General features: G+C 48.1%; 1 protein-coding gene across 6 annotated transcripts; it reads left to right on the plus strand.

Annotated features, from left to right (window-relative positions):
* Window positions 1-563: 563 nt before the first annotated feature.
* On the plus strand, window positions 564-24,447 carry DAZAP1 (DAZ associated protein 1). Of its 6 annotated transcripts, none has more exons than XM_052699853.1 (12): window positions 564-670; window positions 5,532-5,572; window positions 6,030-6,196; window positions 6,521-6,586; window positions 7,104-7,214; window positions 9,490-9,538; window positions 13,985-14,067; window positions 17,404-17,557; window positions 18,941-18,970; window positions 19,410-19,550; window positions 20,387-20,569; window positions 23,999-24,447. In XM_052699853.1, the coding sequence occupies exons 1-12, from the start codon at window positions 579-581 to the stop codon at window positions 24,169-24,171; spliced, it is 1,290 nt and encodes a 429-aa protein (XP_052555813.1). In that variant the 5' UTR covers window positions 564-578; the 3' UTR covers window positions 24,172-24,447. The 6 variants fall into 6 exon arrangements, with proteins under 6 accessions (XP_052555813.1, XP_052555814.1, XP_052555818.1 ...); XM_052699854.1 differs by having other exon boundaries at window positions 7,107-7,214; XM_052699856.1 differs by lacking the exon at window positions 564-670 and adding an exon at window positions 788-975.
* Window positions 24,448-24,465: the final 18 nt, after the last annotated feature.

Genomic DNA, 24,465 nt, shown 5'->3' on the forward strand with positions numbered 1-24,465 from the left:
CAGTGTTACACCAGGCACCGGAGCCATGCACTAGAGCTGTTCTATGTGTTGGAGCCATGCCATATACTGGGACCACGCACTCGGGCTGTTCTGTGTAGTTGGACTGTGCACTAGGGTTGCAGTCAGTGCTGCAGCTGAGCTCTGTGGCTGGGCTGTGCACTGGGACATGCACTGGGGCTCTGCTGTGCACCGAGGCTGTGCACCAGAAGCACAACACACAGCGGGGCTGCACAGCAGGGCCATGCCATGCACTGAGGCCACACACCGGGGCCGTGGTGAGCACTGGAGCTATGCATTGGTGCTGCAAAATGCACTGGGGGATTGGACCGTGCAGTACAATCGATCTGTACGCATTGGGGTTGCATCGCAGCCATACAATGGGGCTGTGCTGAATACCAGAGCTGCGATGAGCACTGAGATGCGTGCTGGCATTGCGCTGCCCATCGGTTCACCTATAAAGGACACGGCGATCACCGCAGCCACGCACCAGGTCGGGGTCACACCGTAAACCCCCGCACCACCCCCACGCACCGCATGGGCCGCGCACGCGGTACCCTTGGAGGACCGCCCTTCCCGCCATGCCCCGCGCGGCGCCGCTCTATCCCGATCTGCCCCGCCTCACTTCCGCCCCTCCCTGGGCGCGGCCGCGGAGACCCCGTAGCGAGGGCAGGTGCGCGCGCAGCGGCGGTTGGCGGCGCTGAGGGAGCGCGAGCGCGCGGCGGGCGGCGGCGGGGGGGGGCCGGGCCCGGGGGGCGGCCGTTGCGCAGCTCGGGTTGGGGGGGAGGGAGGGGGGGGAAAAGAGAGAAAGAGAGAAGAAAGAATTGAGCGAACGACCGAGAAAAAGAAAAGCGAGAATTGGTGATAAAGCCGAGCGACGGCCCAGCGACCTTCCGTTAACGGAGGGAGAGCCGGGCGCGGCCCCGCGGCCCGCCGAACAGCCGCCATGAACAGCGTGGGAGGCGCCGACGAGATCGGGTGAGCGGCGGGGCGGGCGGTGCCGGGCCGCGCTGGGCCGCGGGGAACGGAGCGGCTCCGGGAGGAGGGGGGGGGTGGGGGGGGTTGTGTGGCAGAGCTCCGCCCCGCCGCGCGGCCCCGTTGGGTGAGGCGGGGTTCGCACCGGCCCCGTTTGCCGCCCCGCGATTCCTCCGTGCAGCCCAAGGTCACCCCGGCGTTCGGCCCTGCGCCGCTCCTGGCCCTTCCTATGGATGGGACAAAAGCTTCCTTTCGTGGGACGCGGTTCCCGTCTGAGCGTTCCGTCGGTTCGCAGTCGAACGGCTTTCCGTTCCTTAGCTGCAGCCGCGAGCCGCTCGTCGGCTTCGTTGTGCTCCCCGTGAAGTGCCGCGTGCTGAAAGCCGGCTGTTAGAACGGCACCCCCCCCTCCCCCGCCCCAGCCATGTGCGCACAGCTGCTGTAGGGATCCGCACCGAATCGTCACCGCCCGCCCTGCAAGTTGCCCCCCGGGGAAACGGCCCCGTGTACAGAGAGGCCCGCGGAGGTCTGTGGGCTCCACGTGTCGAGCTGGGAGCTTGCAGGAGGAAATGAGGAGTCTTTGTAGGCTTTGAATGTAAATCGTGTGGGAACTGGGAGCAGCCGAAAAAAGATGCAAATGAAGCTGTTTAAGTGAAAAGGCTGTGGACTCCACGCGTTGGGAACTGCCGAAAGAAGGTTAGGGGGACTGCTTGGAAGCCTGTGGGCTTCGAGTGTTAGAAATAAAATCATAGAATGGGTTGGAAAAGAATCACAACGATCATCGAGTTTCAACCCCCCTGCAGGGTCGCCAACCAGCAGACCAGGCTGCTCAGAGCCACGTCCAGCCTGGCCTTGAATGCCTGCAGGGATGGGGCATCCACAGCCTCCTTGGGGGTTGCACCAGAAACCCTCTTGGCTCCCTTTCGCTCATAGAAGTACAGGCATTAAGGTTGGAGAAGAGTGCTAAGATGTAGTGCAGCCCTCTGCCCATTGCCACCACAGCTGCTGAGCTGCATCCCTCAGTGCCACACGTGCTGATGGGTGCAGTGTGGGCACTGTCACAGGTTCTGGAGCTTAAGGAGAGCCTTCATCTCCGTGCTGCCCCGGTGCGGGACAAGCTGCTTAATTACTGCGTGTGCTTAATTGGTGTGGTCTTAAAAATACAAGGAGCAAGGTAACGGTTTGGGGTAGAGCACATCACTGCAAACAGCTCGTGTTGTGTGAGGGGCGTTCATGTTTGTGGGTTGTGCTCTGGAAGTGCTCAGATGTAAAGCTGGAAAGATGAAAAGCCCAGTTGTAGTCATCTGCCTGCAGCTGTGCAAAGGAAGTTCTGTTCTGAAAGGCAGCGTGAGGGGAAGGCCTTCCATGTGATAGGAAGTTGTGTGCTTTGCTCCTTTGCATCGCTCGGTGTCTTCAGACCAACCCATCCTGGAGTCACCAGACGGGGTAGCCCCGCTCCTGGCATCCTATAGGGAGCGTATAAATAGAAACCCTCCATTTACATACAGCTGCTGCAGTTGACCTCAGACAACCCTGCTTTTTTGTTTGTTGAAACGTGTGTAAGATGACTACAAGTAATTAATAATGGAATTGGAAGGTTTCAATGACGGTGGACTGTGGGGAGCCCTCCTTCCTGCAGACAGCTTGGCGTTGTGTCAGAATGCAGCTGGTGTTTTAAATCGATCTTTTATAGGTTGATGTTGTACAGCAAGCGATCCGGTGTAGCTTAAAAAGCCAAACCCAAATGTGCTTGGCTAAGAAAATGTATCTGTGCAGTCTCCAGACTTTGGTCTGAGCGTGGCATCGGATCAGAGCTTTTATCTTTACTGCTAAGGAACAGAGTTGTTTTCTTAGAGGGCTTTAACCTGACCCTAAATACACGGGCATGGCAATAAGCACGTGCATTTGTGCTTTTGTCCTGTGTGTGAGGAGCTGTGCGGGGGCTGATGGCTGCTGGGGGAGCTGGGCTGTGCAGGAGATGGGCTGGAAGCTGTGCTGGATGAGCTGATGAGCGCTGCGCCCTCTGCCAGCAGTGCCTGGGGTCGGGTTTTCCTGTCTGTGAGCAGAACTTGGTTATCCTGGGACACAGAGCAGGGAGGCTTGTTTTCTAAGAGGGCTGCAAATGGAGGAGATGTCCTGCTTGTGGTCCTGCTTGTGCTGTTAGCAGGTGTCACTACAGTACCAGAGCAGCTGTCCTGCTGGCTTTGCAGCGCTTTGCATGTTGGCAGCTCCCTGATTTTCTGTACGAATTACAGGACCCTTCTGATGTGCTTTACAGGAATTCAGGTTTGGTTTTTTATTGAGAGGCAAGCTTGTGTCGCCTATCAGCTGGTGACAGAGGGAGGAGCTGGGCTTTTGTGTGCCACTGAATGCTGGTTTAGTCAGCCTTATTTCCATGTGTAGCATGTGTCTGCTCCTCCAGCACTGCTTTATTCGCTGCCGGTTGTTGCGTAAGGGCCGTGCTGTGATGACAGCACAGAGAACAGAATCTGCTGCTTTCTTCTGTCGCAAGCTGTCACTTCACTGCTGCTCCCTCCTGGCCGAGGGGTGGCTGTGTCCCACTGCAGTTGGCTGCTCCTGGAAGGAGGTGAGAAGGAGGCGTGGGGTTCTGTGGGCTTCTGTTGCATTTGATTGCTGCTAGAACAGCTTTTCTGAGCTGTGATCGGAAGGGGAGAACCTCAACTTTCCACTTGTAAGCTGCAGCTGTGCTTGGAAATGCCTGAGGGCAGGTAGAAGACAAAAGCAGATGGTGGTTCTTGAGGATTGGTAGAGAAATGGAGGGTGTCCTCTTTGCCTTGTGCAGGCTCACAGAGCTGCTAACAGAAGGTCCTGCACTGGTGCCTCTTAATGAAAAGGGCCAAATGCAGAGGTGGTTTTGAATTAACCTTCAATTATAGAGTGAATAATTTTGCCTGGAAGTTGCATCACACCCTGAAGTTGATACAGAGCTGCAAAGCAGGCAGCCCAGCATCCTGCTGCTTGTCTCTGTGCTTGCCCAAGTCCTTCAGCATGCTCCAACACGAAGCTGTGCAGGTCTGGGTGCTTTTTGCAGACGATGAGGTTGGTTCAGATTGGTTTTAAGCACGAGGTTTAGTTTGGGCTTTTAGCCATGGCTTTTCTGTTGCATTTGGAGAGATCTGTAACGCGGTGATTGCGATTATTGCATCGATGCTTCTGCTGCTCACTGCTTGCCTTGCAGCTCCTTCCATCTCAGACTTGTTCTGCTTTTGCTTTCATTTACCCAGAAGATGATGGTGAGCAGAGTACTGACCTGCCCTCCCAGTGAGTCAGGCAGTAATGATGGTTTCTGCTTTGTTTCACTCTTCAATATGAGGCTTTTCTGTACAGCACAGTGCCCAGCAAACACAGCAGCAGGGAAACCTGAGAGCCACCGTAAGTTTTTTAGATCAGAGAATTGAGAGAACTCGCCAGCTTTCTCTTCTGCCCAGTTAGCAGCTGGAGAGCAAGGATAGGATTGCAGGTACGCCCGGATCCTTGGGCTGTGATTCCTTTTGGGCTTGGGCTGCACGTCCTGTGCAGGTTGGCTGCGGTGCCTCGCAGGCAGGGGCGACTCAGGTCGGTTGGTTTCGGTTGTTGGCGACATCAAACACGTGAACTTCAGTCAGTGCTACTTGTGCTGTGATCCTTCTTCTCAGCCAGGCCTGCAGCAGCGGTGCTGTGTTTCATGTGGCGGACGTTTCTTGGCCTATTTAGGCTGTCATTCATCTTGCACTGTTCAATGTCAGGTAGCAAATGGGTGTAGGAGAGCTCAAGCTGTTGTTTGAAGTGAGTTTCAAAGGCTCGATGCAGGACTGTTGCACCTCTTGGCCGTTAGCCTGGGATTGAAGTAGCTAATGGAATAGGTGTTGAAATGAGGCTGACTGGTCTTCTCTCAGTTTGCTGAGAGTTTGAGGAGTTCAGGATTTTGTTTTGGTCCTTCAGTTGGAGCTCAGAGGAGCCCAAAGCAGCTCTTGTGCTCTGTGGGATGTAACACAGAGCCCATGGGGCCTCGGTGTGGTCTGACATTCCCCCATTGGGGTGCAGCAAGGAGCAGCTCTGTAGTGATGTTCCTGGGTCATTTTCCAAGTAACTTCACTCATGCTTTGAATGTATTCTTCTGAACTACGAAGTTTTTCTTGGTGGAATCCCTTCTTCCCCGCTCAGAGCAGCTCAGTGTGATGCTGTGTGCTGGTTGGCTTTTTTTTCCTCCTTCAATTTCCCAATGGTTCCTCAAAGTGACACTGTTTTCTCAAACACCTGCAAGCGAGGGGTTCAGAGCAATGTAGGCTTTCCTGTGTTTTGTCTCCTATTTTACATAAAAGAATAAAACATTCTTTCAATGAGACTGCGGCCTGTGTTTGTGCTCGTGGCACAGCAAGTGGATGCTTCATTTCGGTGTGAGCAGAAGGTGGGTGTTGCAGTGCATCCTTCTTCCTGCTGAAGAACTGTGGGGTCCTGGGGGCCTCGGTGCCAGCAGAGCTGCTGACAGTAGCCGAATTCTGTCAAATAAGGCGAAGCTGCTTTTGTGTAGCACCCTAAAATGCTGTGTGCTTCAATTGCAGAAAACTCTTTGTGGGTGGCCTGGACTGGAGTACAACGCAAGGTAAGCTGTGTGTTGTGCAGTCATTGAGCCGGTGCTCTGTGCACAGACCCCCAGCCATGCACACCACGTGGCTTTTTAGCAGCCAGTGCCCTGGTAGGAAAACCAGGCTGAGATTCTGCTGCTCTTTTCTGTTAATGGGTAACATTTGCTGTGCAGAGTTCACATAGATGGACGTTGCTGTTTTGCTTTCTAAACATTCTACGAGCGTTTGGTGTTTTTGTCGACTCAGAAGATGAAGAGCTTTTTTGTTAATGTTTCTTCCCTGTGATATTACTCTTCTTTTTGCATGAGTGGGAATATATGCTCTTTGTGTAGAGGGAGCAAAGTCTAACCGTTGTCAGGAGATAAGCCTGAACTCGTTCAGCTCCTTGCTCACCTTTGTCTCATAGTTGTGAGCAGCCTGGTGAAGTGAATATCTGGTTCTGTTTCATATATACCTTTTTTTTTTTTTGAACAGAAACTCTTCGTGGCTACTTCTCCCAGTATGGGGAGGTTGTAGACTGTGTAATAATGAAAGACAAAACAACCAACCAGTCTCGAGGATTTGGATTTGTCAAATTCAAAGATCCCAACTGTGTGGGAACAGTGCTGGCCAGCAGACCTCACACGTTAGATGGCCGAAACGTAAGTTGGCTTGGTTTGGGTTTTTATTGAGCATTTTGTTGTTGTTTTCTGTCTTCCCAAACTGTTTCCAGGCCTGTTCCAAATCCTGATGTCTAATTGCACACCAGGTGATACCAAAGCTGCCTGGTTGTTGGCTTTAGTTACTGATGCTGAGACGGGCAGCTTTAACTGGGTGATCCGTGGCAGTTTGTAGAAGCAACGTCTGGGCAGCAGCTTTTATCTGCGGAGCTGGGTGTCAGCAGTGCTGCTTTCACTGCCATAAACGTAACATTTTAGGATGGTTTTCCACACGCTAAGGTCTGACCCAACTGGAATCTCTTCCAGATTGATCCAAAGCCATGTACACCCAGGGGGATGCAACCCGAAAGGACACGGCCAAAGGAAGGATGGGTAAGGACAGATGTGTGCTGTGTCACCGCTGAATTCACCTGGGTCACGCTTCTGTTTGAAAGCCGGCTGTCTGTAGGCAGAGCTCGATAAATCCTGCTTGTGAAACGCCCTTGGAGTGTTTTATGGTCAGGCTCCACATCCAGTGCAGGCGTTACCAAATGCTGGCTTACGGTGGGGTTGTGGGTTGGTGTTTCCTGTAAGCTCTGTGCAGCCCTTTTGAAGGAGAGCTCGCAGGCCTGGTGCTTCTTTCCAGCCCCCTTCACAGCCTGCAGGCTGATCTGATCCTATAGAAAATGAGGAAATGGCCTCAAATATGATCCCTGTTCCTGATTCTCTGAAGAAGAGAGTGGGCTATAGCTGCCAGCACTGAACGTCTGAGCTCAGAGCGTGCAGCTCTGCTCCCCTTCAGTGAGTGTAACAGGCTGGAAGGCTGGAGGTGGTCGTGTCGCAGTGTGAGATGGGAGAAGTCACAACTTGCTTGTCCTTCTGACGGATTTCTCTTTCCTCCTTGATTTAGCAGAAAGGATCCAGGAGTGATAACAATAAATCAAATAAAATTTTTGTTGGTGGGATTCCTCATAACTGTGGCGAGACTGAGCTCAGGGAATACTTCAAGAAATTCGGAGTGGTGAGTCATCCCGCATGATGGCAGTTAGCTGTTGGTTGCAAGATGCTTTTTCTCTCCACTGCCTTTTCTCAGATTTCATCAAGCTGTCAAATTTTGGGTTAATTTAGACAAACTGCTATGGGCACATATTGAAGCACTTTGCAATCCAGTGTACTAAACGTTCATCATCTTGAAGTGTATCTTGCTATTTGTCAAAATCAATTGCTCTCATAAGAAACTTACTTTGCTGCTCCTGTCTCCTCTTGTTCACGTCTGCCTGATGCATTATTCTGTTTGCTTCCTGCAAAGTGAGAAAGCATTCCTGAGTTTAGATGACTTGAGAATAATTATTTCTTTTTCAATTGGTCACTTGGAGTTCAGTGGAAGTTTGTTGTTGGGGTTTTTTGTTTTTGCAACAGCAGGCGAGCTTTATGCGTGAGATCCTTGTCTTCAAGTGGGCAAATCGATTGAATTTTGCAGCCTCCTGCCATTATTTTGTTAACACCCTGCTTTTAAAGCAGTGTCTGCAATCAGCTGGGTTCTGCTGCCCCTGAAATATCCATTCCAGAGAGAAACTGCTGCCCATGTTAAGCATCAGGCTGTCATTCAGCCTGTAACCTCTAACCGAAATGAGTGTCGCTTCTGCCTATTTGCCTATTAGTTTCACTTTCCCATTTATTCCTACCACTGTGGCCTCTTTGAGGTGGTAAATTGCTCAGCTCAATTACTAAACTCAGCTGTGCAGTTCTGGAATACTCAGAGGTTCCCCGAGTTGAATTTCATACCATGTCAGTGGATGGAAGCTGGCCGTCTCTGATGGCATTTAATGTGATCTGATTCCTGAAAAGCTTGCCTTTCTCCAAGTTTTCTTGGGATCCATTGGTTCTTTCTCACGTGGCTGTTTATCAGCAGTACCACATCTAAGATGGTGGCTTTGAAAAAGCAGTTAGTTGTTAGCAGTGGCTAACAGCCCTCCTTGCAGTGTGGGAGCCTGCACTGGAGCTGTCACAGAAGTGGAGGAGTTTGTTCCACAGCTGTGGCACGTAATTTCTGAAGGCTCTTCCTCACAGCCTTTTGGCTTTCCGATTCTGAACCTCGGCATGGCCTGGGAGATGCAGGGCTGTGGCCCTCCAAAGCCAGAAGGCAACAGCTGCCACGTGTGCCTTTAAAAGTAAGTAGACAAACAATAGCAGAGAGTTGGGCAGTCAGCGGAGCTCTTAGCGAGGTGTCCTTGCAGAAGATGTTCTGTATGCGGCCACAGAGCGAAGAGACAGAAGTGAGGGCTGAGTTCAGACGTTGCCCTTGCTTGGTCAGTAAGACAGCAGTGAAGAAGGGGATCTGGATGGGGAAAGAACTCTGCCACCATCACCATCCCAATGGGGATAAGTGTCAGCAGCTGGCGTCCAGCAGGATGCGCACCAGTGAGTGCGTGTGGTGTAAGAACTTGAAAGTGTGTTTTCTAGAGCTGTTTTAAGCTAACGAGGAGATCTTAATTTGAAATATTTTAAGGCAAATTGACCTGGAGGAAGCAGTGGTTCTGTGACATCACACGCAGTTCATTGTCTGCATTTCTGCATCTGAGAGCTTTAAGGGCAGTTCCTTTCAGCTGTTTGGTTGCAGCTTTGGAAAGAATTGCCTTTTTGTTTCAAATTGTAGCTCCTGCTGATGCTTATTTTGAGAAGAGAAAGATCTTTGAAGTGTTGGAGCAGCTCCTGGTTCTTATTTCTGTACCCAAGTACACAAACACTGAGCATCCATAACCGAGTGGTTTTGTGATGCTACTTAAAGCATCACCTTACAGCTGATGCTCTGCAGCACACTGATAGGCAAGTGGGTAATTCAGAGGAGCTGTGCACATTTTTCAATGTTTGAAGCTGAAGCTTCTTTTTATGTGGAGAGTGGAAGCGTTTTAAAATGGAAGAAATAATCTTTCAGGAAGCCGTGCTGAGGTGTGCTGCAAATCAGAAACCTTTGGGGTCGTTTATAGGCTGTGATTACAAACAGCATAGCAGCCTTAATGCTAGATTAACATCCTAAGTGTGATGAGACCCCAGAAAGCCCAAATGCTGCAGGGTTGTTTTTGTTTTCAGAGCAGATGAATTCAGGCTTTTCTTAGGCTCCCTTCAAGAGCAGCATTCCCAGTTGGTTTGCGCCGTGGTGGGACAGGCTGGTATTGATGGCTGCATCAAGCATTTAATTGTGCTTTGTGGATGGAGTGTGGGAAAGCAGCCTATGGTAACTGTCTGTAATGCTCCCCTGGTAGCACAGTTAGTAGAATTTCCCTTCTCTCTTCCAGGTCACTGAAGTTGTAATGATCTATGACGCAGAGAAACAGAGGCCCCGAGGTAAAGGCTGATCTAGTTTGTCCTTGAAATTCCTTCATACTCTGCTATAGTCAGATGGCAAACTATTTCATACCATCAGAAAAGGTAGATTTTTTTTTTCCCTATGTTGCCTCAGGAAAAAGAATAATTCACTGGGCAAACATCGCTTTAATTGTAGACTCTTCATCTCCAGCTTTAGTTGGTATCTGTGCATTTAAACTCAGATGTTTCGTGTTCATTTTCAGTTTCTCAGGGTTGTTTTGGTTTTGTTTTGTTTTTTTGCTAGTTTTTGTTTGAATGAAATTGGATTCTTGAGCCACTGCTGTGGTTTAAGATGCTGTAGGAGGAAAAGAAATGTCATCAGCCCTTCCTCCCATTCCACACGAAGGGTTTGTTGGTGTGTAACTGCATGGGGGTGCTTTGGTTCAGTACTTCTGAACGTGATTTTGGGACGTCATCCATCCATTCCGTGCTTCACTTCAATGGCTTCACTTAAAATTCGAGCAAAGCAGTTCTTAGACAACATAAAACATTTTCCAAGTATATATATATATATATTTTGATTGGAATATATAGCCCTGTGTGCTGGACTGCATTTTTTCCTAGTAACAGAAACAAAGTTTTGTCACGCTGCTTTAATCACGTTGGTAAGATTTGGTCCAAACATGGAGCAGCCTTCATGTCATCCACCTTCCATTGCATCTGTCAGCTGTTTTGACTCTGGAGAGGCAATATTTCCAATCAGTGAAGCTTAGTTGCACTTACCACCGAGCAGCATGTTGGACATGCTGGAGAATAGTTTGCCATCTGAACTTTCATTTCTCCTCTGACTCATTATTAAGAAATATATCCTTCACTTTGTATTGATTAAGCTGTTAAGTCTTAGTTTTATTTTTAATTTAGACATACATCCTTAGTGACATATTTAAGTGTTTCGTAGTAAAATATGGTAATGTTAAGTAAGTTCTTTTTTTCCTTTTCTCTGTGAATTGTTTGACTGTGATTAACGATATCTCTTTAGATTTCCTCTCTCTAGGTGATAATTTATCACAGAGGTACAGGCCAGTTCCACAGTCAGAGGAGGGACGGGCTTTGTCTTTTATTGGAGTGTAAACGAAGTTTCAATATATTTGTGTTTTTTGTTTGTTTTCCTGCCTTAGCTATTCAGTCTTCTTTCAACAGATGACTTCTATTGAAGCAGAACATAAATTCATCCTTTAATATGCTTTAGAGCATCTACTGTTAAACAGAGGAAGCAGTGGAGACCAAGATAGGGGCAGCAGGGTGTAACTTGTGGCTGAAGTTCTGGATTGTTTCAGCAGCTGTTGTATCATCTATCTCTGATGTTTACCCCAGCCTTGCTGCCTCTGAGCAGAAGGTGCAAACTGTGCCTGGTCCAGATCGATCCTGGTCTGCATTAATGGCTTCTCTGCTCAGAGCTGTACTTAAATAAGCAAAATCTAGCAGGAGGCTTCTGGATCATGAAGGAGGCTGTGGCTAAAAGCAGAAATGGCAGATCTGAAAGCCTATCTGTCTCCATGCCATGTGCAGAATGCTTTCTCTTCAATTCACTGGACTTCTTAAAATGGTGTTCTTGAACCACCTTGCTTTGGCTTTCATTTTTGTTCCCTTAAATTCCTTGTATGTAGCGTGGTAACTAACTCCACAAACGGCCTTGTTAATCCCTTGGGGAAAAGCTCCTCCTCTGTTGGAGGCTCCTGACCATGCATCCCACAACACGCTTCCTCTTGCTTTCTCTTTCTGCTCTGCATTCTGTTGCACAGCGCTGTTCAGTCTCTGCTCGTCCTTTGAACACGAGACCGAAATTACTGTATAAAACTTGAAAAGCCCACTGTGCTCCCGTCGTCTCCTTGCATCCTTCTTTCACCTTCCTTCCGTTTACCATCCTTGCATTTTGAGCAGATCCCATCCTGCGGGCCGTTTTTCCAGCCTGCTGGTAGAAGAACAGACAAATTACCCCCTGCTGCTCGTCCTCACAGCACTCCTCTGCCTTCAGCCTCTCAGAGGAATGCTGGCAACCAGCTCCTCAGTGCCAGAGCTCTGCGATGCCCCTGAGAGGCTGCTTGTGTGTCTTCAGGTATCCAAGTAATCTCTGCTCCCCTGCATTGCCCACCACTCCTGGTCGGCTCTTCTGCCAGCAGTGCTCATCAGAATTCTTTGCAGAGTCCCCTGTATGAGCACAGCCCTCGTTACATCTGAAATGAAACAGTGCCTTTGTTGCAGCCCCTGCTTCTCCTGCTTTCTATTCTCTGCTAAACCAACAACTGTGAAGCAATTTACAGGTTCTTGCTGTGTTCTCTTCCACTTGGCTGCAGCACAGCCTCGTTGCTCTGTTTGCTAGTCCACTTGGGTTCCTCTAAGTGCAAAGACTTTCTCTTGTCTTCGAAGATGTCTTGGCCTTTGACGAATGAAGCGACTCTGTCACTTTTGCTCTCCTCAAAATTCCACGTTCTTGGAATTTTGCTGTGTGTTGGATCCTGATTTCTTCACCGTTCCGTAATTTTATGACCTTTGGTCCTTTTGAAATGCTTTTTTTCTGCCCCTTTTTTCTTTCCTGCCTTTCCTGCTGCATCCCACATCGCCCTCTATTCCTCTCCTTCAGCCTTCTCAGAATGAAGCTAAGAGAGCAGCCTGCCCATGTAGACAGTACCCAGCACTTTCCTTTCTCGTGCCTTTCAAAATGAAGGCAGCACTACTAAACGTGTGATTTAAACACAACTTTCTTTTGGCTCTGACGTGCAGATTTTAACCCCAGACAAATATATTGTGATGAAATGCTGCTCTCGCTTCGAGGCTGCTTTCATCACAGCTCAGCCAAACTTCGTTTATACTGCCAGTCTCTTGTGTGTGGGAAATGCTAAGTTCTTTTATTTTACTTTTATTTAAGTGATGTCTTTTGCTCTTGTTGCTGACAGCAGAATTTGACCTGCTGGACTCTATTTTGGCCTGTATCTTTGTGTATTTTTATATATATATATATATATAAACCTTCTCTACAATAGGCCTCTTTGGGCTTACCCAACCCAGTTGGATAAGCTTAGAGAGACACTAACTGTTATAGATACTGTATCTCTGTTTAACGCTTTAGAGCAATATATGGCTGCTGTCAGCACTAGCTGCAAAGCAAAATGCAAACCAAGGGGGAGATCTTGGGTTTCAGAAAAGCAAAAACGCATCCATGTTCCATATGCTTTTGATGCTGCACCTCGTTTTTCTTTCTAATTTTATTGCTCTACCCTTAGCTAATCTAAAGAATGGCACAGTTGACGTACTGCATGTGTTCTTAGTGGGATTTGGTTGTTACACCAGCAGCGAGTGGTTGATGGCATGAACCAGCCCTGTGTTCTGTGAGATTAACCACCATTGTGCCACTCTCTCGGCCGTGTCAGCAGCTCCAACCTGAGAGCAGCGGTTCTCAAAGCGTAACCTCAGAAAGGGATTCAGACCTGGGTTTTTGCCTCATTTCCTGCCTGTTTTCCTGTCCCTTATGGCCTTTTAAGTAGCTGCTGGATTCAGCTGAGCTGCCGACATCAAGGGCTGCGGTCAGATAAAAGGGAGCTGGTCACCCCGGGGATCTGGAGCAGTCAGCAGCAGTGCTGTGAGCAAAAAGAGGGACTGAGAAAAGCTGCACGGATATCTGAGAGCAAAGCAGCAGGAAACGTAAGAAACAAAATAGGCTGAGGCACGGCAACAAGTCTGACATGCCGTGTAAGCAGCACTGCTGTAGTTATCAGGGGATGCCGTGTTTGGAAGAAGTCTTGTCCATAAAGTGCTTTCTCTTAGATACACAAAGAAAAAACAAACCCGAAAACAGAATTGAGAACCTCTGATCTAGGTTGTTAGTTTCTGAAGCTTTTCATTCATCCATGGAGTGGTCCAAAAATTTTTTTTTCATGCTTTAACAGCTACATTTCCGAGATGACTTTCTTATTTTCCACGGAAAATATTTCCTAACTGGAAGAGTGGGATGAGGGATGGGACGCAGTGGCTTTGCAGCTTTGGGGCGCAGGGGCAGAACAGGTTTGTTTTTTCCTGGGATTCCAGTCTCGATCAGAAGCAGGGAGAGGCAAATTGCTTCACTTGTAATTCTGTGTCCCACAAGCACTTCATTCTCACTCTTGTGGCACAGTTACACTTATGACTATGCTAGCACTTTTTTTCCCATTTCCATAGGTAGGTTAGGAATAAAACCAAGCTCCGAAGTGAACTAGCTTAGTCTGTAAGTTGCATGTGTGAAAGCAAGCTGAGGCATTGATTGCCTTGCTGCAGGACCAATCCACTGCAGTTTTCTCAAACTTGACTTTTTTTTTTTGGTTGAAAATTTAACACAAGTCTTGGTTATCTGAAACCCCTGCTTGAACCCTTGGTCCGCCCCTAATACTGTTCATCATCCTGTTTTGTGTCACAACACCCTGCTACCTTGATTCACTCTTCGTCGTTGGCTAGGTTTTGGATTTATTACTTTCGAGGACGAACAATCAGTGGACCAGGCTGTCAACATGCATTTTCACGACATCATGGGCAAAAAAGTGTGTAGTTGTAGTTTTATTTTACCTTAAGAAAGAACCAAGTCTTGGGCAACTAGCAATTTCACTGGCGAGCAGAACTCTAGCCAAGGATTCAGCCAGACGGGGGACGCGCGAGTCCAAATTCAAGGCTTTATCCATGAAGGTGGGGAAAGTCTGAGTTTGCTGAAGCAGCTGAGAGAGGCAGTTAGCGAGCGGCGCAGCCCTCAGGAGGGCAAGGATCCTGAAAGCCTGGGGACTTGGGCTGTGGGGGGGATTCCTGGTGGGCTTTCATTTCTTTGGAGGCGTTGGGTGAGGCCTTGTGCTACAGACCTGGAGGGGAGCGCTGGCTGGGTGCCGCTCGTGCTGGGTTGGACTGCTGAGTGCTGCTGAAGCACTGCTTTGCTTCCTGGGAGCGAGGGTAGAAGTCAGTTGTTTCCAGCTATTGGAAAACCAGGATCCCAATGAAATCTGAGTTGTTCAAGGCTTGGTTTCAGACACCACTCCTTCAGATGTGTATTTGATTCTCCCATTTTGAGATGGCGTGCCGTGAGCGACTGCCTGGAATCTTAACACTAAAAGAAAAGCTAAAAAAACAACCACCCCAAACAACCCAAACCAAAAAGAGCCACACAAAACATCGTGAAGGATTGGTTTTTTAATAAATTGGGTCACTTACTGTGAAACTTTGGTACAAACCCACGTACTCTATATAGTATTTAATCACAATGCAGTTAAGTGACCTCTGGTTGTTTCATCTTCATACTGTGTTGTCAGCAAATGGATGTTTGATAGGGAGGAATCTTTTATGCCTGCTTTGAAGTCACTCAGCAAGGAGCGTGCTTGTACTGGTGGGGGAAAAGAAAATGGAAAAGCAAAGCAAATTGTTGCAGGGTACCCAGGTTTTTTATATAGGGAAAATCAGAGCTTCTGAAAGGGAATTTAACCCTGAGAAATCCCAGTAAGATTCAAGCTTTTCTCTGTATCCACAGTTTTTAAAGGAAAGGTTAGAACTGCTGACCTTGAAATGAAGATGTTTCAAGGGCACCCCAGGCTGGGGTCATTCGCCTTAAATCACTGGCAGAAATCTGGCATTGCCTTTCTATGGGCTGGCATTTCATAAATATGATTTATTTCATAAATAAGGAACATTTCCTAGCCATGGAATTTTACTTGCTGGATTTTGCAGCGCGCAGAGCTTTTTTATCCCCGTGAACCCGTTTTGGTTGGGAGAGGTGGGCAGATCTCCTAATTAACGCAATGAAGCGAGGGAAGGAATGCGCCTGTGTAACGAGGAGCTCTGCTGCGTGTTCTGGGTTGCTGGTGCTCTCCTCCAGCCAGGGGCCCAGCAGAAGCACCGAGTTGCTGCGTGGATGTGGAGCATCCTGTGCTCTGCCCTTGTGCTGCACTGAGAGCCGTGAGCAGGGGACAGAAGGCAGCAGGAGGGGAAGGAAGGAGAGCCCTGCGTGAGCCTTGCTGCCTGGTAGCAGAGCTGGGAGTGCAGCTCGTGCAGGTTTCTCCTTTGTTTCTCAGGCTGTTTCATTCTGGAAGTCAAACAATCAGGTTTTGCTTGTTTTCCCTTTCGCTGACAGCGACGGTGCAGCCAGTGGGAATGCCTTCCTGGTGCTGCAACTTCACTGTAGCTTCAGAATGTTGTACAAAGGTACATTTTTTTCTTTCAGTCCTCAGTTTGGCAGCTCTCTGCTTCCAAATGAGCACTGGAAAATTAATGGAATTCTCCCGTGTAGATAAAGGAGCAGCAGATACTCCCTGCCCTTCATTGACTAATGATGCCTGCTTTAAAAAACACCATCTCCCTCTTCCTGGTAATTCAAAAGGTATTGCTGAAATGAATCCATATGTTGTTGAAAGGAGGAAAAAAAGGAAAAAAAAAAAAAGGAGAAAAAAATTAAAATTGCAAGAAGGCCTCTGCTTTTGTAAGCAATAACTGGATTCCCTGAGGGCACATGTGTTAAGACTCATTAATTTGAGCCCTTTGAAAGATTCCCTGGGTTCCTGTGTGGAAGGGCCTTCAGCTGACAGAGATTTGGTTACTGTCATGTGTGATGTCCCTGGGGCAGCGGGGGGCTGGGCTGGGGGCTTTGTCCTTGCCTTGTGCCTATTTCCTGTTTGTTCTCTGACATGAATGGGTTTTAAGACGTGGCAGGAAGAATTCTGAATACTTTATTTTCCATACAGCTCAGGCCCATTGATGGTTGAGATTTATTTCCTTTGTACTCTGGCACCCATTAAAATTAATCATTAAAAAAAATATATATATATATGTATAAAAAAAAAAGGCTTTAATTCAGCATGCATGACTGCTGAGAGGGTTTCATTAAATCAGAAAGTGGATTTTTTCGAGAGAGAGAGAGGTTTCTATTGAATGTGCAGCTTATTTTAAGTAGGTCAGATGCACTTATGGCACACTGGGGCACTTTATCTCTGAATAAAATAAGTTCAGCACTGTGGCTCACTAATTTGGAGAACAGGAGGGCTTTTGTCACTGACTTAACACAGTATGAAGATTTGCTTCTTATTGACTCAACTGTCCATTTTTATTACTTGCATGTTTGTTTACTTTTTTGTTAGATGTAATGTAAGATTCTCTTATCACATCCATTCCCTCTGACATTGTTTGAGTTAATTGAGATTCTTTAAGCGTTAGCCTGGGGAAGGTAAGTCTTTATCTTCCATTAGACATTTCAATAAATTCTTAAGTTTAAAAAAAAAAAAAGAAAAAAAGAAAAAATAAAAAGAAAAATAATAATAATTAAAAAAAAATAATAAAAAAAAAAAGAAAGCAAAACCAAACGTGTGTTTCTCAGGTATGAGCAGAACTGAAATTGCAGTTAGACGGGGTGGGTTTAAACTGTAACTTTGGAATGAACCCCAAGCAATGGTTAAAGCATTAGTACCCTTTTTCAGAGTGCACTCTTTACTCCGAGTTGTTGTTATTTTTTCCTGCAAATTCCACCTTCTAACTCCTGTCTTAAATGTTCAAGTGGTCTCTGAGCAGCTGAAAACACGAAGCCTTGATAAGTGAAGAGTCGTTGTAAGAGGGTACTGCTGTTTTAAGGTCAAAGCAAACGAATACTGGGCAATGATGGCACAGGAATGATTAGCAGGATGTGTTTTGCTTGAAATCCCTCAACAGTAGGACTTCAATTGTCTTACCATCACGTACGTTGTACCTGAGAAACATTTTAAATTACTGGCCTTAAGTTTAATAATTAAGTACTTAGACATAAGTCGTAAGATGCTAAGCGTAGTCTTAAGTGTAATTAAGGGTGTGTGTGAAGGGAAGGGGGGTATCCTAACCTGCACCATCTCTCCTAAATGGCAACTCTGTTTGTTTAGGTGGAGGTGAAACGTGCAGAACCTCGTGATAGCAAAAGCCAAACTCCAGGGCCCCCCGGTGCCAGCCAGTGGGGAAGCAGGATCATGCCAAGCGCTGCCAATGGCTGGGCAGGGCAGCCCCCTCCGACCTGGCAACAAGGTTATGGCCCTCAAGGTACTTCCTTCAGTGTCTCAGGACGGCTGCTGGCAGAGAATCTTGTCTTGAAAGCCTTCTGGTACCCTGGTACATCTGGCGAGCGTCGGAACTTCCAGCTGTATCGATGTTATTTCTGTGCTGGATCATTGATAGCACAGCAGAGCTCTGGGTGTCGGTGCTTTTTTTCTTCTTCTTCCCCAAACACGTTGCTGGGTGGGACAGGAGGCAGTGGGCTGTGCGGAGCCCAGCGTGCTGCAAGCTGTGCTGTTTGCCTCCCCCTGTCCTGAGGTCAGATCAGTGCTTTGTGGTAACGTGGAGAAGGTGCTGAGGAAGCTGAGCAGCTCGAGCTGCAACTCCAGCTGTGGGAACGTGACCTGCATGAGACTCAGCTGAAAACTCAGTTGAAATCCAGGTTTTGAAGGATGAGGCAGTTCCAGAGGAAGTTACAAGTGAAATTCGAAAGGGATAAGAGAAAAACAGATGGCCTTGTCTCTGGATTTTATTGCTTAATGTAGCCTAGAAAAATAACAAGCAGCTCTGGGGCTAGCAGTGGTGCAAGAGAGCACTTACTGCTTCTAATGGTCTTGATTGAGCTCGAACCCTTGAGGGCTGAGGGGAGCAGCCACGTGTTTGGTTTTGATGGCTGCAACCCCCTCAAGATCGTGGAGATGGGAAAATATGCTGAGTTCATCCAGAGGCAGTTTCCATAACTTAGGGAGAAATGCAGCGGTATAATTGAGTTGCATTTGACAGAACAGATCTTGCTTTCTCTGATATATGAGAAATTTTCACCTGGGGGGTTAAAGGAAGTAACAGTGCTTCATCTATTGCTCCACTAGGTGATACCTCAGTGGAGGGATTGCCTGTTTCCCCATGGTGCTTATTAACTTGAAAGCTGCAGCTGAGGCTCTGACATTCTGCACAGATGTGCTAATCTGCAACTGCACAAATGGAGAAACCAGATTAGTTTCAGTGTGGTTATTTGTAGGGGAAATTATAGCTGATCTCCTGGCAAGATTAGTGTGAAACATGAATGCGTTTCCCTTTCTAAATGCTGCAGTTTGTGTGGTTCAGAAACTTCCGAAACAAATAGGATGAAGCTGAAGATGGGTGAGGTGCCCTCTGGATGTGCAGCCTGCTGTGATTCCCAGTGCTGGGGTTTTTATTCTGTGCAGGTTCTTGGTGTGCTTGCACTTCCAAGGCTGCTGGGTGTTTCTCCATTATTTGCTGAACGATTCGGAGCCTTGTGAGTTTTTCTTGGCCCGTAAAATACAGATCCATAAGGGATGCTGGGAGGGCATCCAGTCTGTTGCAGAGCCTAGAGCAAGATTAGCTTTCTCTGAACGTGTCCTTTTTCATAGTGTACAGCTGTGGTAAATTGCTTTTTCTGCTTTGTTTCAGGGATGTGGGTGCCAGCTGGACAGGCAATAGGTAAGTGCATTACATGGGTCTGATCTTAGCAGAGGAATCCTGAGTGGGGCTGTGGTTTCCTTAAGGACCCAGGGCGATTTGTGGATTTCTGTAATGTTTAACAGCCTGCACGTCTAAAAGCTTGGTTTAATTTGAGCTGAAGGAACGAAGGAGAAAGGCAGAATGTTTGTCACAAACCGGTAATGGGAGCTGACGTGCATCCTGGTGTTGCCAACCACGTTAATTTGCTATCAAAGAATTCCATTCTGAAATGCAATTATGTATGGTAGAGATGCTCGGAGGAGGAGTGCTGGTACTGCCCACAGTAAGAATCCGAGGAGGGCTGAAGCTGCATCTGAAACTGATGCAGCAGCTTCACCCCCATCTGCAGAACGCCGACTCCAACAGCAGCTTCTCCCTGTCGACCCACTGCAGCTCCTCGCTTCTTTTCATTCTCCAGGTGGATACGGCCCACCTCCTCCGGGACGAGGAGCTCCCCCACCTCCTCCTCCGTTTGCCTCATATATTGTTTCCACACCTCCGGGAGGATTTCCACCTCCACAAGGATTCCCACAGGGCTACGGCACCCCTCCACCATTTAGTAAGTGCCTGCAGCAGCCTCAGCACCACATTCAGTCTCGAGTTTTTGCTCATCTTTCTCTGGACTTCTTAAAAACTGTGCTTAGGTGGGGTTTTTTTGTTGCCTAGGTTGTGTATTCCGAGTTATAATCAACCATAAGTCTTTGTCAGTTAGTTTGCTTACTTTTTTTATTGGGTGATGTAAGAGTTGACATTCTCCTGTTTAAAGCTGTGTTGCTAAACAGGTTGAGGTTTCTTGCATGCCTCTATTACAACTGTGAGAAAACTGAAGAGATTGTTGCACTGTGGTGTGGGCTGGACACAGGCTGGGATTTCTAGAGAAGCTTAAGGAATTCAGGTCACGAGTGACATTGGAAAATGTAAATAGGATTAGAGCATTTGTGCCCTCAGGCCACCTCAGTCACAGACTTGGTTTAAAAATGATGGAGGATGCCACACAGCGCCCTGTTCTCCAATGAACAAACCACTTGTTTGGGGTATTTTTTTTTTCCCCCCATCCTAAGGTCTTGAGTAATAGGGTTCCCTCCTCGCATCCTTGCATGTGCACACAAGAACTTGTTGTCCTGCTTAGTCACATCCTCTCTGCTGGTTGCTGGTGTGGCTGTAGTCTTCCTTTGGGTGAGATTTGTTGTGTTAGAAGGTGAGGTGCTGGGACTTTGAGCTGAGGTGGGGGTGAATTTCTGCATGTCCAGCTACGCGTAGCAAGCATTTCTACTTTAATTGTAGACTTGCCAGTATTTAGAGGGAGAAAAACCAACTGTTTTATACCCCAAAGCCCTGCAAGAAGTCAGAGTGGTGTTTGCTGTCATCACATATTGCACTCTGCTCGTGTTTCAGCTTTTGGTTACGGTGCTCCTCCTCCTCCACCTGACCAGTTTGCCCCACCTGGAGTCCCCCCTCCACCTGCCACTCCAGGGGCAGCACCACTAGCTTTTCCTCCACCACCGCCGCCATCTCAGGCAACTCAGGACATGAGCAAACCCCCAACTGCTCAGCCAGAATTCCCTTACAGTCAATTTGGTAAGTAACTGCGTGTGAAACGAGCTCAGCTCCATCCTTCTCCTTCCCCTTGCTGATTTTTCTTTTCCAGTTGGGTAGAATGTCAGCATTGAGAAACTGCTTGCTAACACTGACAGCACTTCTCTGGAGGGTGGACGTGCCAGCTCTCAAGTGGTCCTTAAACCATCTGGTCTTGCAGCCAGCAGGAGTTCTGTTAACCAGCTCTGGCCATTGCGTGTCCTGCAGAGCAGTCCTGAGATGTGTGCACTGATAGGATTCGTCACTGGTTCACACTGAGCCTGAATCTGTGCTTAAAACTTGTCTCTAGTAGCTTCACGCAGCTTGCAGTCAGCTGTTTTGTTTAACTGACTTCAAGAGGTTGGAGAAAGACTTGAGTAACATCGAGAGGCAGGGGTCTTAAAATCCAGGCTGTGTGCTTTCTGCTCCCATCCTTGTCCCTCTCCTGTCTGTCAGGAGTTGTGGCTCTGCCAGGAGCACGTAATGCTTCGAGCATTGTTTGTGCTCTGCAAGTAACTGTTGGAGGTAGCTGGTAAAGATGCTGATAGGACGTATTTTCAGACAGTCAGATTGTATTATCAAACAAAAAAAGGCGTCTGTGCTCCTTTGAAGTGCCCCTGTCTGTGGAAACAGGGACTTCATGCTGCTTTTCCAGTCCGTCCCACCTCTGAGCAGCGTTGTCCCATCTGTGGCACAGACATTTTTCTGAAGACTTTAATTGATCGTTTTACATTTCTGAGGTTGATTTTTGCAGTAGGCCTGAGGATTAAGATGGCAGTCCCCAAAGGAGGATTAGCCTTCCAGGTAAACTGGTAAAGCAAGCAGATCTTCTCTTGTTGCTGAGCTTGAGAAGTTTGTTACAAAGGCAGTTGCTGTCATAGAAAAGCTTTGTCCTTGTGACTCAAGAGGAAGTGGGTTGGTTTTTTTGGGGGGGGTCTTGGTGCAGCTTCTTTGCAGATTGTTTTTGAATGGAGGTGGGCCACGCTAAATAAAGTAGCATGTTTAATTTCTGTTCAGTGGGTGCCGTTACTGGGGATGTGTTGGAGGTCTGGGAAGAATCTCTCTTCCAACATGCTGGAAAACTGGGGGGTTCCTCTATTGGCTGTGCAGTAGCTCCTGGCTCTTGTGTATGCTAGGAAGTCTCTCAGCCTGCAGTCTGTTAGGAGCACAACTAGCAGAGGTGGAGGGATTTCCTGTGCTGTTCTGCAGCAGAATCACCCAGCTGCTCACAGAGCTGCTTGTAACCTTCTGAACTTCTCACAGAAGCTTCAGCTCTCGGTGTGTTTGCAAATCAGTTCAGCAGCGTTGCTGTACAGCTGGCAGCGTGGCTGAGCTGCATGTTTTTACATGAATGCACAAGGCTCGTGGGCTCTGAGGAGGCACTGAGTTACCTGATCACTGTGGCGTTTTCAGATTTGTCCCAGCATGACAGCATCTGAAACGCTGCTGTGTTCACAGCTGGGATGGATGTAAACCCTGGTAAGTGAAGCACTGACTTGGGTGTGCCTCCCTCAGCCTGCAGGCTGATCTCTGTGCAGGGCTGCCTTGGGGTTCATCACCCTGCTCTCATTTCTTACTAGGGCTGGGTTCCTGTTCTCAGGACCCTTCAGGCTACGTGCAAGTGCTTTGTTTTCACTCCTGTGGTCAGGCTGAGCAGTGAGACATCGGTGGGTGGCTCCTGTTCACAGCCGTGCTCTTGGTGTATCTGCCTGGGGGAAACGAACCTGTGTTCCTTCAGGATCTCTTCTGAGCGGGTGGGGGGAGCAATAAGGCTCCAATGTTTCCTCGTGCAAGCAGGGACAGATCAGTGCTGTGTGTTCATTAGCTGGCTGAAGTCAAAACTCGTGGCTGAAGTGCTGAGTGATGCTGCTGGTCGCTTCCCAAGCTGCTGCACTGGCGGCGCTTTATCCTGTGCAGCCAAAGCCAGCTCAGCTTTCGTGAGCAAGACATGAAACCCGTGCTGGGTGGCACAGCTCGTTCAGAGAGCAGAGCCTTCTGAAGGGCAGGTGAGCTGTGCTTCACTGCGAGCTGCTGCTGAGAGCTGCAGCAGGAGCACAGGAAGTGAGAAAGGACAGCTTGTACTGCAGTGCCTGGCTGTTAGCGCTGTGCCTTTGTGAGAAACGAATGCAGGGCTGTGGTTTTCTCACCCTGAACGCTGTAGCACTGCTCCGGATAGTGAGATTCTTTCTGAGCCTCACCCCTTGGCAAACAATGGTATTTTTGGTAGTCTGCTTATCTTTGTGTGGAGGAGGGGAAGAAAAGAGACTGGATTAGCATTTTGAGTTAATAGAAGCCTTGTGGTAGGCATGTTTTAAGTCTCATTAGTGGTAGCAAGTCCTGAGAGGCAGGCAGAGCTTGAAATTGAAATGCTGAAGACATGCTAAGAGACTTTGTTTTGGATTAAGAGAGTTAAACCTGCTTTAAGCCTGCACAGGGAGAGGCAGAACTGCAGAAATACACCGAGTAATTAGGGTTCTTAATACCCTCTTTTATAGCAGAGGCTTACACGATGCTGCTGTTATGATTAAGAGTTGTATTTAATTAAGGAAACTTTTATTACATTTCTTCATTTCTCAGTGTTCTTAATTTGCATCTTTTTGCTTTTCATATTAGCAGCAAGAATTCCAGCAGTTCTTTCATCTTCGCCCTTTCTCCCCGTCCCCAAATTCTGCCAGGTCTGAATCTTTCCCTTGGCAGAGCAGGGGGTGCTGAGGAAGGACAGAGTGAAGGTTAACTTTAAGCTGCTGTCAGGTGTAAAGCTGAGCTCTGCTGTGGTCATTGCCTTAGGGGACGTGTGAGAGAGGGCTGTGGAGCTGTTTACTTACTTTACTGTTACCCTGAGCCGGGTTAGAAGTGTTCTCCACCATCTGCAGCAGCACCAGGGGGGCATGGGGTCAGGCTTTAAGGTGGAACTTTGTTGTTTTGAACTTAAAACAGATATGAGACCAACAGGCCGAGCTTTAGGGCAAGTGTATCAGATTGTGTCAGTTGTAATGCTTCGGTTCTGTTACAAAGCTGACCTACCAGACCGGCTTCCTTGCTGCATCTTCTGCCCTGCTGCACCTGGCAGTGCTGGCTTCTAGCAAAACAAAACCAAAACCATGAACCCCTACCAGGAGGCTGCTTCACGTGCCTGAGCAGCAGTGATGTGACAGCTTTAGATGCTGGCCTGGCTAAGATGACCTCAAAAGTGAAACCTGCTGTTCCTACATACCTGTTCAGTTGTGCTTTTAACCTGGCTGTATCGTAAGGTAGAACACTTTAGGAACTGGAAGCAGCTGTGTGTCTCAAGTCAGATGGAGCTGTTTGTGTTCCAGGGGCTGCGTGGGGGGAAAGGAAAGGCATCAGGTTCTGAACGTGCACCTCTGCCGCTCTGTTTGCGCCCATCAACGGCACAGAAGCTCACTGCTGCCTCTCTCCCCTTCTCCCCAGGGTATGGACAAGACTTGAGTGGTTTTGGACAAGGTTTCTCTGATCCCAGCCAGCAGCCCCCTCCCTACGGAGGCCCCTCGGTGCAGCCCTCCAGCGGTCCGCCTGCAGGAGGAAGCGGTTTTGGACGAGGACAGAACCATAACGTGCAAGGATTCCACCCCTACCGGCGCTAGCAGCGCTGTGCTGGCAATCAGGGAATTCTGCCCACGTGGATGCCTGGCACAGCAGGACCCAGGGATCCCAGACTTCTGAACTTGTGACAATCACATACTTGATGGAAGAAAAACCTAACAACGTTTTTTTTTTTTGTTTTTTTTTTTTTGGGGGGGGGGGTGGGGGAAGATGGCTTCTGAAGGCAAAGCTGTGGGTGTTTGGACTGCAGTTTTTAAACATTTTCCTTTCTCTTAACCCATCAGCACAAATAAAGAAAATGTCACTGGTTCAAACTACAGGGTTTTAAAAATGTC

This window comes from Tympanuchus pallidicinctus, unplaced genomic scaffold (genome assembly GCF_026119805.1).
Source record: "Tympanuchus pallidicinctus isolate F22 unplaced genomic scaffold, pur_lepc_1.0 scaffold38, whole genome shotgun sequence".
In the NCBI taxonomy this organism is placed as follows: Eukaryota; Metazoa; Chordata; class Aves; order Galliformes; family Phasianidae; genus Tympanuchus; species Tympanuchus pallidicinctus.

What these genes read in the sequence shown, in the direction of transcription:
- DAZAP1 (XM_052699853.1), top strand. Translation starts at nt 579, where the DNA reads ATGCCCCGCGCGGCGCCGCTCTATCCCGATCTGCCCCGCCTCACTTCC. An exon ending in ACAAGGTTATGGCCCTCAAG is followed by an intron (nt 17,558 to 18,940) that starts GTACTTCCTTCA and finishes GCTTTGTTTCAG; the next exon opens with GGATGTGGGTGCCAGCTGGA. An exon ending in GCCAGCTGGACAGGCAATAG is followed by an intron (nt 18,971 to 19,409) that starts GTAAGTGCATTA and finishes TTCATTCTCCAG; the next exon opens with GTGGATACGGCCCACCTCCT.